Here is a 15,281-nt window from a genome sequence, read left to right as displayed (position 1 = left end):
TTTGTTTCTTATACATTTATTTATTGTCTAGTTTATCTGTAATTTTTTTCTATGCAAATCTTTTTTCTCCATCTACATTATACTTCTCTTAAAGACATAAATTATATTTTGTAATGTTTTATGTACATTGCCTGACATATTGATTCTCCCTTGTATACATTCATTAAATAATTTTTGACTGGTTGATATAATTTATTACCTTTATGCTGAGTAATCTTTTATACTGTTTCTCAAAAAATAAAAAGAAAAGAAAGAAAGAAAACATGGCCCTGGCCAGATAGCTCAGTTGGTTAGAGCATTGTCTCAATACACCAAAGTTGTGAATTCGATCCCCAGTCAGGGCATAAATAAGTGGAACAACAAATCGATGTTTCTCTCTCTACCTTCCTCTCTCTCTCTAAAATCAATTAAAAAACTTTTAACAAAAAGCACCTCATAGACCAAAATTTGGGGACCCCATTCTGAGCTACTTTACAAAACTTTCATTTGTATAGGCATGACATCACATGTCAATACATGCATGTTGGTGCTGGAATTCATGGCAATGCTTAGTTATTAGGAAGTATTCAAGATAATCCAAAATACTATTTTTTAGAAACTCAGTGAGATAATACACAAATATTAAAATTATCATAAAACTCTCAGAGTCCAGAGAATTCTACTTAAGTGTTCCTCCCTGTGAGAAATACTGTTTTAATAAACCCTCAACTACTCTGAACTGTGGGATTAGAAGAAAATACCCAGTCATTATGACAAAATGTATTCAAAGTCTTAAAAATGTACATATTTTGCCATTTAATTTTACTTCTAGAAAACACATGTCAAATAAATAACTAAAGCTGTACACGAATAGTTAGCTACAAAGATACTCATTATAGCATTAAAATGCAATATGTAAAAATATCTAAAAAATAGGTGAATGAATGTCATATGCCTAAAGCCAACTAATGAGATGAAATTGTGGGAAGAAGTGTCCTTTCCTAGCATCGTTTGTGCTCATAGCTCTTACTTATTTTTGTTTGCAGGTCCATGGAAAGTGTATGTGTAAACACAACACAGCAGGCACTCACTGCCAACATTGTGCACCATTATACAATGACCGTCCTTGGGAGGCAGCTGATGGCAAAACAGGATCTCCTAAAGAGTGCAGAAGTAAGTACCAAGCCCACAAGACTCAAAGCCCTCTTTATAAAGTAAGCTTATCTTTGTTGTCTCTGGAAACATAATATAAAGTGGGGGGTGACAGACACTGTAAGCTCCATGAACGTAGCCCATATCACTGCCCACTATGACCTCAACCATTGGAAAGAATTACTGCTGCCAAGTTGTCAATATGATTTTTGCCAAGAATATATTGCTCATTTGCTTGGCCACTTTGCAGGACCTAAGCACCCTTCTTGATCTGACATCATAGAAACATGGCTAGACACAAGAGCAACTAGGATTATGGTGTACAATTACCTTCGTAGCTGAGTTAATGAATTAAAATTATGAACTCATTTCTCAAAACAACCCTATAAAACAGGTGGTGTTAATCCCATTTTAGAGATCAGGAAACTGAGGCTTAGTAAGATTAAGTAAATTCCCAAAATTAGTAAATAGAGTCGGAACTTGGTCCCAAGTCTTCAGACTCCAAATTAAATACTTCTTCCCCATACTACCATAATATTACTTGAAATGACAAATCAGATTTGAAGTTACGCCAGTTAGTCAAGAAGGAGACTGCATTACCAGGGCTAACTTTGGGTTTAGGTTTGAAATTAGATAGGAGGGTAAAAACTATGGGAATATGAACTGTTTGTGTGGTGTGTGTTTTTCAATTCAAAATGTTCAGAGAATTTCACATGCCCATAACAATGTTTATACTCACAAACTTCAATTTTACTAGGCAGTACTGGCAAGTACTGTGGGTAAAGTTGTGAGAAGTCTCTTCTCATACATAATTTGGAATCATAACTGATTTATTTTAGTTTCTAGGAAATGTAAAGGATTTCCTCTAAACATAAATCTTAAATTATCTTATAATATGCTTTCTAAAGATTATAAATCTGCTCAAAATATCATAACACATCAAGGAAACAATGAAAAACAATTGCACAAACATTTTCAAATACAGTTCACCTCCACACACACACAAAGTCTGGAATCTTATTTTAAATCACTCATCAAGAGAATCTAAAGAATTTCTACTAAATTCCTAGAATGCCATTCTGGCCCTTTCCAGAGAAACCAACCGCATATCTAAGTACATATAGAACACAGAGACTTGTCACTTGGTGCTATTGACTGATCATCTTAGAAATGCCTTTGAGAAATTGATTACATAAGAATCATTGCTGGTCTCTTCTATAAGAAAATTGAGTCTTCTATAAGAGACTACCTCAAACTCATCAGTACAATAATAGTTGATGAATAGAAAGATAAATCAATCTACCTGCCATGTTACTAACCCCTGTCAACCAGAAGTTTCCTTCCAGGCTCATTAGTGAGCATAAATTCAGGCCCGTATCTGCAATATTAATTATTGTTTTCAAATAATGCCTAACAATCTAGTATTTTCTAACTAAGGCCATGGGACCCACAGTGATAACAGTGGTCCTTGAGAAGTAGCAGGAATGGAAATGGTGATGTATTTTTCTATTAAAGAGAATAAAATTGGTGGCCACTCAAATAGTCTTTCCAAAATAAATGTAAACTCCAGTTGCTAAGGCAACCATAATATCTCTGTGTAAGTAGACAAATCTACATTTGGTTGGCTTTCAGGCATGTCTTCAAATTTATTTTTTAAATTAAAAATCTATCAATTATATCTCAAAAAAATCTATAAAGAAACACTAAACTTATATACAAAAAAAAAAGAGAAAGAAGTAACCTATTGAAGGCAAGAGGAAACAGGGTAAATGGGGATGGAAGATGAGTTTTCAATGTATACCTTTTTATATTGTTTTGATTCTTGTGTACTGGGAAAATGTGCATTATTCAAAAACTGAAAATAAAATTTAGAAATTTTAACTGAATATTAGAAAACCAACTAGTTTCTTTTTAATGATTTGTTTTCCTTCCGTGCTTCTTTTCCAGCCTGCAAGTGCAATGGGCATGCTGATACCTGTCACTTTGACATTAATGTGTGGGAGGCATCAGGGAATCGCAGTGGTGGTGTCTGCAAAAACTGTCAGCACAACACAGAAGGTCAGCATTGCCAGCGGTGTAAGCCAGGCTTCTACCGGGACCTCCGGAGACCTTTCTCTGCTCCAGATGCTTGCAAATGTAAGTGAACTCATTCGTGGTTACTAGAGAAAACAATGATTTGTACAAAAGAGATGAATCTTTCCATTCTTCATTTGTTGGCCCGAGAGAGAGAGGTCATGAAATTTCAGACAATATACTCACAGACATCAATTAAGTTCTTCATTGATAAGGGGCAAGAATTTTCAACTTGTTAGATGAAAACAGTACAATGTTCATAAAAAATTCTCCTTTCTCTCTCTCCATGAAGTAAAATTACTTCCTGTAGCACCACATTTTGGAAAACAAGATGACTAGTGTAAGAGAAAAAAGGATGATGAAGAGGGAGATATAATTTAAAATTATCTTAAGACAAAATATATGAATAGAGTGTAGACAATAATAAATGGACTGAAGTTAATGGAATAAAGAGTGGTTACCTGCACTTGGGTCATTCTAGCTTTCACTTCTAGAGTGAAATTGAACACCTGTTTGGTTTCAATATGAATGTACTTTGGTTGACACTGTTCTAATGCAGCCCTGTATCATAAACAAATTTAGAACATAACAATAAATCCCTACTCTCCCCCCAGATACTAAATTCATATAGAATGGATTCTGTTTTTTTGACATAACTCCAAGAAGTTTATTTGGAAAAAAGGGTAGAATTTTCAAATCTGCCCAGTTGTCTGAAATGTGACTGGAAAGGGTCAGTGTCTAATGTGGATGAACAGTTTACCTAACTACATTAGTATTTACATGTCTATTTACTCAAATTATTAGAGGACAAAACCACTCAAAACTCTCAATGAAGATTGATGATCATGCCCTTCCTTCCCTCACCAAGGACTCCATGTTCTAGCTCAAAACAGTCACAGGAAGGGAGCAATACAATGGGAAACAATCATTTCAAATCTTTGTTTCTGTTTTTTTTTAATTTAAAGGGAAACATCTAGTGCTCTTGAAAAATGCATTTTTTTAACAGCAGGCAGGAGACAACTACAGAAAACTTGACTGGGCTTTTTCTCTTAAATCGTGCAAGATAGATTGCAGCACAATTCACTTTCAACATTGAGCCCCAAATCTGGATGTCATAATGTTTCTCAGAGTTCTATTTCACTCCTGCTCCTTCATGTACTCAGACTTAAAGCTAGAAACTAATAATAATAATTTATATTGCTGATCTCTCCTAGTTAACAAATACTTAGATGCACCCAGTAAGGAATTATGAAAGTAACTGATACCAATTTAGTCCTTTTAGCATAATCTGTAGGAGGTAGATGGATTAGTAGGGAAGATCTATATCTCCTTATTTCCTTCTCCAGACAGCCCCCTGATCAACTGGTAGACTGCCCAAGGCCTGTCTTCATTCATTTTATGACTATTTCAGCATATGTTTGGGGCAGAGACGCCTGTATCCATTCACTTCCCTAGCATGGTTTTCCTTACTAGAACCTTCTGGTTCTCCTCTTCCCTTTTCTGAGCCAGGGGTAGATCCCAGCACTTATTAGCACATCCATTTCTTCTCTCTACCTAAATACTCTCCATAATATATTGTTTAATTGACAATATGTTTAGCAACACTCCTTGGCAGATGTGTCCCTATGTCACCTCTAGCATTATTAATTCTGATAAAATTTATTACAAATAAGTTACTGTATGATAATTAACATTTATTAAGTACCTATAATGTATCAGATTTCATGATAAGTGCTGACATAGATGTTACTATAGCTGCAACTTTTCTCCCCATTAGTTCCCACTTTACTTTTATGACAAAGATAGTATCAAGAAAACAAGTTGATATTTTTAAAAATTTAAACTATCTCAGTGTGTGGTTCCATCAACATGTACAATGTTATTCAAAATAACAATTTTATTATATTTATTCTACTGTGCTCACCAAGGCAGAAAAGTAACCTGCTACTCAGTGTGTGGTCCAGAGACCAATCCCACTGGCACCATCTGATTAGAAAGTGCAGAACTTCTGGTCTCACCCAGACCTACCGAATCAAATTTGCACTGTAACAAAATTCCCGGGTGATCATATCATATTAAAGTTTGAGAATGCTGCAGAATGCTTTTCAATAAGGGTTAAATGCATTTTAGCACTTATTCTAAAGGTTAGTTTTTAAAAATTAGCCAGAACATCTTAACATTCCCTGAGCATCAAATTTACCAACGTTTGCATCTCTACCTGTGCATACAGACTTAGAATTTTTTAAAAATAAATTACACAAAGATTAACTGAGGAGGAAAAATGGAAATCTGTGTAGATATGTTTCTGTTTTATAGCACTTCCAAAGTTTAATCCATGGAACACTAATTCTATGAGATGTTAATAGGAATTAGTATAAGAGGAAATTTTTCTTTGGCCTGAAAAGTTAGGAAATGGTGAATTAATCAAAGGTTTCTTCAGGATTTCTCAGAGCCTTTCATAGGCTCACGTCCATTACAAACCTCCTACAGAGCTCTGAGGCGTGTCTCTCAAATTGAACCACAGCATGCTTTCCTTACCGAACATCTTGTGGGACCAGTGTTCTACAGAGCACACTGGGAAATGTTGTTATTGTATTGTGGCCATTTCTATATGAAGACTTCACTTGGGAAGCCATGTCCTAGAAGATTCCCTCCATTTATTTGTTACTTATTTCCAAGTTATATCCCACAACTGTATATCAAGGAAATAATAAACCTTATATTTTTATCAGCAAAATAATTACAAACAAAATATTAACTAAGCCTGGGCAATCTACAGTCATATATCAGTGATGATATATGAAAACACTTCTCTCCCTTATTTCCTAGCTTACGTCTTCTCGGGAGTTGGAACCACTGAAAACTTGAAGCAGCCCCCAGACAAAATTTAATAGTATTATATAAATTATATACTCAAGTTTAACTCAGGAGACATTTATTGTCTTTTCTGTGCCAGGCACTGTGGTAAGCACTAGGTCTTTAAGGATAAAAGGTCTTCCCTAAAAGACCTTACACTCTAGATGAAGGGAAACTTATGATAACAAGCCATTTCAATACACTGTGGCAATGGTGATGATGTAATAGTAACAGCTGACATTTACTGAGTGCCTACTACTTTCTGTTCACTGTTCAAAGGGCTATGTATGGCCCGACCGGCGTGGTCAGTGGTTGAACATTGACCTATGATCCAGGAGATTGAGGTTTGATTCCTGGTCAAGGCACATGCCCAGGTTGTGGGCTTGATCCCCAGTGGGGGGCATGCAGAAGGCAGCCCATCAATGACGACTTTCTCATCATAGATGTTTCTCTCTCTCTCCCTCTTCCTTCCTCTCTTTAAAATCAATAGATTTTTTTAAAAGGGCTATTGTACATTAATTCATTTAACTTTCACAAAAGCACTTTGATGTAGGTACCATTATTTTCCCCACTATATGAGGAAAGTGCAATGAAAGAGATATGCCAAGTACCTGAGGGGGAGTGTGTGGATGAGATGAAGGCAGTTAAGCGAAGCCTTCCTTGATGAGATGCCTCCGACACTTCTTCAATGGCTATTTTTCCCTTCTTTTAAAAGCGCTGAAACACAAAGTTCGTCCTACTTTCTAATCAGTGATTGCCTTTATTGCCTTTAATGAGTTGATCTAGAAAATGGAATGAATTGATGTTATTCAGTCTACTGCACATTTAATAGACTACCCACCTAGGCACTTCCATTCATTTAACAAATATTAGTGACACTAATCTTGGGACTCTGTTCACAGTTAGGCAACTAGCTCCCTGCCAAGTAAGCCAAGGATTTATTGGCCCCATTCATGTTCCAGGCTATATTTTCCCTCCCACTATCCTGATAAGCACTATGCTAAATGCTATGGTCCTTACGTGTACACTTAATTGATGGTCATAAATTCACCAAACCTAAGTAAAAAGGGCCATGAATCAAATCTACTAGCCAACAGATTTGTTCCTGTGGGCAATTAAATCATCTCTGTTCTCACTTCCTCTTTATTTCAACTGTAACCAGAGTCAACTGTGGGACCCAAACAATCAACTACACATTTCCATTGCCAAGAAATCATTTATGAGGATTCCAAGGATGTTGTTTGTTTTTTTAAGACCACTGAAGATCATTGAAACTGAATTTATTTCTACAACTCAGAAAACAAATTTTAAAAGGACAGTGCGTTTAAGGTCTGTGTACACAATGGACAGTGTAAAACCTCCCCAGCTGAATCTGGGACTGAGAGCAGAATTCAAGGCTCAAAGTGGCTGGTCCCAAAGGTACAGAAGTAAAATGGAAAATATAATTATCACTGTGTACTGAGGTACTTTGAGGAATACTGTCTCTTTGTTCTAAAAGAGAAGTATCTTTTAGAGTAACTTATTTGAAATCTCTAAAGTCACTTAAGTGCCTTTGGTATCCTATAACCTAAGTAGATTTTCTTATGACAGGAACATCATAAATGTGAGAATAACCCTAATAGGCAGTGGCATACTGACTTTCCAGGGAGAAAGAAAAAAAAGAAGTCCTGATTTGTAGCATTGGCCAATTTTGTGATTTAAATAGTCCCACTATGCCAGTTTCAAGCTACCAGATCATTGTTTTTTTTTAAATCAGAAATTCAGGGACTTGGACTCTAAACCAAAAGTGGAACAGTTTTTCTCCTCTGAACAGTCTTGCCTCCACCTTCATGGCCCCGTCTCTGATCCAAGCACTTCTCTGTAGTCAAACCTGCATATGGATCAGAATCACTTGGGAGCACTTATTGAAAATATGAAATCTCAGAGCCCCAACCCTGATCTTCCAAATCAGAATCTCTAACAAGGATGATGCAGAAATCTGTATTTTTAAAATCATCATTGGTGATTAAAAAAATAATAAATTTAATCCTTACTAGAGGATATGTTTATTGATTTTTAGAGAGAGGAAGGGAGAGGGAGAGAGTGAAACATCCATGTGAGAGAGAAACATCAATAGGTTGCCACCCATACGTGCCCCAACCTGGGATTGAACCCGCACCTAGGTATGTGCCCTGACTGGGGATGGGACCTGCCACCTTTTGGTGTACGGGACGACCCTCCAACCAAGTGAGCCACCCAGAAAGGGTCACCGTCGGTGATTCTGATTCAGTCTTTTGGTCTCCTGACCAGCATATGAAAACCACTACGTACATAATTCCTGTTTCTAGTGTGAGCTCCATTTACTTTCATCTTTGGTGAAAGATTTTGAGCTAATAATCATCTATAACTTAATCTACCCACTGAATTAGCCGTAATTCTGACAGCAAATTCTAAAGGATTACTAAAACTCTGGCTAGACATATTTTTTTCCTGACACGGTGGAAGATAAGGGATGCTGGTGAGCATTCGTGTCAATTACCTGCTCCCACTTAAGAATGTCTAATTTAGAACCTCTGCTGTCCTCCAAGAAATTTCTGGCAGGATCTTAAGATGTCTGTTTTTCATGTAACAGTTTCAAAATAAATACCTAGCAATTCCACTCAGAGAATGCCCTCTTATTCATAGTATATAAATTTATTTACTGTAAAATCTCATACTCTGAAGTGAATTATTATAATACAACTGGAATTTATAATAAAATTAGTTTACTACTACATCAACAATTTTCTTTTACTTCATATTTACATATTTCAAAACATAGCATTAAACTATTATAAGTTTGTTATTGTGTTGGATTTAATTATTTAAATCCAGTTCTTCATCAAGTTCTTTTTCCCTTTCCACCCCCCCTTTTAACACAGAGGCTATGTTAAATGCTAGACAGATGGGAAACTGATTGGGTAGGGAATATTAACAGCTATTCCGTGACATGAAATTTCCTACAGAAAATTTTCCTTACTTTAGTAGGACACATGGTTTGAAACAGATGTTTGAAGAAAATGCTTCATAAAACAGAATTAGCTCTCTTTTCAGGAAACAGCCAGTTAGTAACTACACAACAAATTTGTTGACCTTTTATGTCAAGACTTATTTTTTAACTATTGCATAGTCTTTCTCCATATTTAAAGAAAAATCAGCAAATGGAAAAAGCAGAATTCATTCCCTGTCAAAGCAAACAACCTCTTGAAAAACTGACGTGCCCTTCCTTCCTCCCTCGTGGGCCAAAATAAATGTAGTCAGTTGCGTTTTAGTAGAGGGTGAATAAAAATAAACTTGGTCCCTCTGCCCTAAAACCCAAAACTAATGTTTACCAAGATGACGTCCGGTTACTTGGTTACTGTTACCCTAACTAGCCAACTCTCTTTGTAAAGAAAGAGTTCTATCATCCATCCAGATCTCTTTTTCTTTCCTTCTTGCTTTCTGTTTCTTCTTTTCCTCTCACTGGCTTAGGTGAGACCTGGTCAGCCAATGGAAATGAAAGTGCTTTGACTGATTACCACCTTTCCATCTACTCAGACGTGACCTTCTCGTGATGCTCCCAGGAAGGATCTTTGTGTTTGTCTGTTCGTTAGTACCTCTATTTAACAATTACTTCATCCTACCTCTAGGATGGCTTTTCTTTCCCTTCAAATTGTCTTAAAAGTAAAAATTTTATATTAGTAAAATCCAGGATATCTTACCACAATGACACACTGGGGAACCCATAAGCACCTTCCAGTTTTCATCCTTGTGCCTATGTTCTGGTCTGTGTCAGAAAAGGATTTTTCTTAAGAGTCACTGACATTTCTTTCCATAGTAGCTTAGCGGGCTTTTCTTCCAAACGGTAGTTTTAGAAAGCCACGTGAGTTCATTTTATGTGACATAAACAACATAGACATCTTTGTTTTATGTTGAAAGTAGCTGTGAACGATTCTAGCATACAATCAATATGAAGTAACTGTTTTTGAAAGCAAACGTTAGTTAGACCAGTGACTATGCAATAATAGTTGGGAAACTCTAATCTCAGCTTTTAAAAAAATCTAGTATATAAAACAAGGTTAAGAAGTGAAAAAGAGAGGAAACACATATATCATAACATAATAATCAGAGTAGGACTATCCTTTTAAAAGATTAAATAACACATATTAAAATTCACTCCAAAAGGAGACATTTTATGAATTGATGAATAATAAAAGGCAGTCAGACTGGGAAAGAGTAGTCGGAGAGGTCATGAAATTCTCTAAAATGTCTCCAAAAGAGAAAGTGTAATCCACTGAATCAATAAATAATATGTCATTTTGCATTTGATAAGAATAAGAATTAAATAATCAAGCAAATTATTATAAAATATCAAAATTCTCAGACAAAATTATATGGGGATAAAAAAGAGAACTGGCATTTGTTGAGTGACTACTATGGGCCAGACACTGCACTGGGCAATTGACAAAAGTTATCTCGTTTAGCAATTTTTATGAGTTAAGTGGTATCTTTTGTACTTTATAAATGAGGACACTGGGGCTTAAATTGATTATATAGTTTGTCCAAGTTCATGCAGCTGGTCAGAGGCAGGGCTGCGATTTGAACTTTGTTGGAACTTGATTCCACACTGTGACCTCGATGATGAAAACAAAATGAATTAACAAAGGTGGAAATAATCAGGCATACATATTAGAGCCAAAAATAATTTTTTAAAGACAGATTTTTAAATATATATGGCTTTAGATTTTGAATAAGACCCTGCTTACTGATAAAATAAAGTTTATCAGTAAAGTTTGAATATAAATAACTGCATTTATCTTAAGGATTCTTAGTACAAGAAAGGTGGGGGTAACTGGAGAGTGTTCCACACAGACCAACAAAACAATCAAGAAAAGAGAGATACTAATGAATAAATATAAAACAGGATAAACCTTTTCAGATCAACTAGGAAACTTCTCAGAGAGACTATAACTTTCTACCCCTACTCAAAAGGTGTAAGGGGATATAGGGAGTGGCAAAAAAATAATTTACTTCCCTAGAACAAAGAGTCATAATTAGATATAATTGGATCAAAGTGGGGAAAGGAATTTCAGATTGATTAATGTGATGAAAAATTTTGCTGCCAGTGAAAGGCATTTATAGGTGGGGGAATGTCTCCTACAGAGTTAGAATAAAGAACTTTTATTACACACAATAAATAATAAAACTAGACTGAGTGAAGCATTAAATGTAAGAAATAGTCTCACACTCACATAGGGAACAGTCTTGCACTGGCAGGATTAAGAATAATCTGTTCTACTTGACCATTTTAGTTTTCTATGGATTTGTTGGTTTGCTTTGTATAAAACAAATAGTGTGAGCCTTTTAGGAGGTTTAAATGTAAAACATTTCTTATTTGTTGGTTATTAAGAGGTATATTCATTCAACAAAGACTGAGTGAGTCCCTAAAGTGGGTCAGTTATGGTCCTAGATTTTGAGGATTCAGAGAGGAGAATATGTGGCTCCTACTTTTTGGCCTTCACATTGTACTATAGAAACAGCAGTGGGGGGGGGGGATCATAAAGAGATTACATTGGCAGCCAGAACACTATCAATCATTAAGAAATAGTTCTTAAGTAACTATAAATCATCCATTTTTAAAAACTCAACATAGATATACTCAGTGGCGACCATGTGGCAGGCTTATCATAGTCACTGAATGTACAATGAAACAATCCCTAACCCCATGGAAACAGACTATAAGTAAATTTACACAAGTAAATATGTCATTGAAAATGGCAATAAGTGTCCTGAAGAGAAGGGTACCATGGCAGGTGATAGCAGAGACGAGCAACATCAGTTCAAAGGAGAGATCTAAGACAGATGGAATGAATAAGCATTCTTTCTTTTAGGGATGACCTCACCTCCTGGCTGGGTGCCTGGATGGATGGTGTCTGAGTGGGTGGGGAACACAGGGGCTTTATTCAACAAAAGGATAATGGTGTGAGATACAACCAAATTCTTCAAAGCAAAATATAGTGTCCAAAATTATACCAAAAAGTTTCCCTGTAGTAAAATTTGTCTATACATTCAAAAGTACTTTCTTTGGTTTTAACTGAAGTAGCAACCCAGGAATATAAAATTGGCTATTTAGCTGTCAAAGAAGTCTGAGATATACTCAGAAATAAATAGTAACTGGCTCAGTTACAACTAGTAAACAGGAAAGGAATCATACAAAAATCAAATTTAGGGTCTGAGCAAGGGTCACATAGTGAAGCATTAAAAAGAAAGGGTATGACTTATATTTACTTGTATTACTCATTTAAAAACTTATAGAAGACAGATAGTAAATATACTTAAATACCTTACATGAATTTTTAAAGCTTTAAATAGAGGGAGGAATGGCTACATTCATGCATAAATGGACCTTCTTTTGTGAGGGGTGTATAGTAACTCAGGAGACACTGCATTTTGGTAAATGAAAGGCAAGTCTTAATTTAGATCATTCTCTTATTAGATTTATTCTAGCATAATTTTATTTGAAATCAACCTACACCTTGAATATCATGGAACTAGATATCTTTGAACACAATGCATATAACATTTAAAGGATGAATAGAAAACTGTTCCCTAGGTAAACCAAATTGCCTTTGACAGAGTAAAGTTTATTTACAATTCTTCTCTTTGTTTTGTTTATAGCTATTCATCCACTAGCAAAAGTAGTTGGTAGTAAAAAGAAAGGGGAAAACAGTACAAAAAAAGCTAGATTTCATTTTATCTAACATTTAACTTCACACTTAATATAGTAATAACAGTTCATATTGTCTCCTTTCTGTTTAGAGTTGCATTCAAAGTCATCTCCTCTAACTCCTAGTCCTCTAAGAACCTCAGCAGGCAGCTGGACAGTTTTCAAAATAGCTTTGACATTAAAAATTCCCCATCAGAAATGCTGTAGGGCCTTGGCCTTTTCAGGAGAAAACAATGTTGGGAGCCTGGGCAGCACACTGAAGGAGTGGCCACTGGGCAGTGATGAAAGGGCTTGACCAACAGTTTCTTTCCCAGCTGAGGGCCTTGAACTTTGAGTTCTGTTTTTAGAAAAGCTAAATCAGAAACAAATACTTTCAGGGTATTTTGCTCCCAGGGTAGCTTTTACTAACAAAGTAGCAAAAGCTGGAGTCATAAGGTAATGCTAAGGAGTCCTGGCAACTTAAAAGGGGTAAGATGCTGAACACAACTGGGTATTTCTACAGAAAGCTTGGCATCACGGATCACTGAGTGAAAGACTTGCAAATAGACTCCTAGAGTCCTAGTGAAGGTGGGAATAAAGATGAACAGACAGCAATGGTTTCCTGTGACTCAACAACCAAAGTCTTTAGCAACCCCACAGAATAACGGAAGCCATACTTGTCCATTATGTTCCTGCCATTTTTTAGGTACTTAATGTTCACATGGGTTGACAGCTGTGACTCTCGTCTTACATTGCATTGTAGGGTACCTTCCTATAAGCAGCAGGACCACAGGTCCCTACTTTTCCTCAACCTGTTCTGATCCACGAAAGGACAGTAATAGCAGATTGGTGTGTGTTTTTTAATCCAAAGAAAGGAACATGTAACAGGAGAGTTACCTAATTCTATAGGACTTAGAACAGTCAAGAAAGCTATTTGCCACCAAATTTCTTCCAGGTGTAAAGCAAGGAATTTCTGCTTATTTTGAAAGCCAGTTTGATCATTAATTTCCTTTCAAAACAACCCTTATCTGCAACCAGGCAGTTATTGCTCTTTCCTCTGTGTTCCCATGCACCCTGGACTACATTGTTATAACATTTACTGCCCTGTAATTATTTATTTGCATATTTCTCTTCCCTTGCTGAAGAGTTAGTAACTCTGTATTCATTTTTGTATCTTCAGCCCCTAGCATAGTTCATGTTAAAGCTCTAAAGTTCAAGGACCCTTTGACGAAGGTGTGAGTGAATGAATGAATGAACGAATGAATGGTGGGCATTTTAAAACCCATGTTTTACCTAGATAATAATAATATTTATTCTTTGAGCATTTGGTGCCACTAAATGCCTGGTACATTGCTACATGCATACGCTACCTCATTTAATCCTCACACAAACCTGTTATAGGTATTATTTCTTATATCAGCAGTGAGAAAATTGAGATTTGAGAAGGTTAATTGCACAAAGGAATAAGCCTCAGGACCATATTTGAACTCATCTAGTTTGACTCCTAAGTTTGTGCCCTTACCAGCTCTATTATACTGCTCTTGTCTTATTTTGTCTTCCTAAGAGATATTACAGGTAATTTCCAAACAGCTGTATTTATTGTCAGCATTTGTGGTTGAAACAAATACTAGTTTCAGAGCCTTACAGATGCATAAGGTTACTTAAAAACATGTTAATCCATTGTTTCCTTAACAGTTAGGTCTCCTGGTAGAATATACTCCAGAGCAGCCTAAAGTCCTAAATCTTTTCTGTAAATGCCCTATAGAGGGACAGGACTTTGCATAATAGGTGTATTGCTGCAATCATATATCTGTAAATAAAATTTGTATAATATTTAGCAAGTATCTAAATTTATTATTTAAAGGGAATCTGTTGTGAAATCATTTATAAAAGTACCCATTTCCTCTGTTGTATCTGTTTTGAATGCTTTGTATTATTATTTCACGTTTTCTTATAACAGGACATATCGGTACAGAATATACTATGTTTAATTAGTCATTTGCATTTTTAAAGAAATTGTGTGACAATATTTAGGAATTAAAATGTCATTTTAAATAATTTTGTTTTCCTAATTTGGTTGTGAGAGCAGCTCAGGGCAAATGTTTACTATTGGGTTTTATGTCTAACAAGAAAAGGCAAAGCCGAGTAGGATTTATGTCACTCCAATTGGGTTGTAACTTTGACATTCATCATAATGAATAGATAAAAATTAAGTGCTTGAGTTGCATTTTAGAATCAACAACCAATAAGAAATATATGTTGGAGAATCAGAACCTAAACAAGAATCTAATAAAAACCTCTTATTTTTCCCCAAGGAAAAAGGAAATATATTTGCATTTTGGAAGAGAAGAAATGTAGATTATGTATGTCAGATATTGTCTGCTATACAAACTTCAGGAGATAGGTATGCAAGGCAAGCCTCGGTGTGCAGTCTGAAAAAGTATGCCATGAAAGATGTCAGGGCCTTCTGCCTGGAGCTAGTTCTGCATAGTTTCCAAGTGGTATTTTTATCTTGTAA

At 35.7% G+C, this 15,281-nt stretch overlaps 1 protein-coding gene across 4 annotated transcripts in view; it reads left to right on the top strand.

Moving 5' to 3' along the window:
- The window catches only part of NTN4 (netrin 4), a 98,166-nt gene that overhangs the window by 63,522 nt on the left and 19,363 nt on the right, over positions 1-15,281 (top strand). For all 4 annotated transcript variants that reach the window (XM_081128055.1, XM_081128052.1, XM_081128053.1 and 1 more), the window contains exons 4-5: positions 1,026-1,152; positions 3,079-3,267. In XM_081128055.1, coding sequence (XP_080984181.1) covers positions 1,026-1,152; positions 3,079-3,267 — 316 coding nt within the window. The remainder of the gene's footprint in view (positions 1-1,025; positions 1,153-3,078; positions 3,268-15,281) is intronic.

This window comes from Miniopterus schreibersii (assembly GCF_964146895.1).
Source record: "Miniopterus schreibersii genome assembly, chromosome: 2".
In the NCBI taxonomy this organism is placed as follows: Eukaryota; Metazoa; Chordata; class Mammalia; order Chiroptera; family Miniopteridae; genus Miniopterus; species Miniopterus schreibersii.
This window is presented reverse-complemented; position numbering and strand designations above follow the sequence as displayed.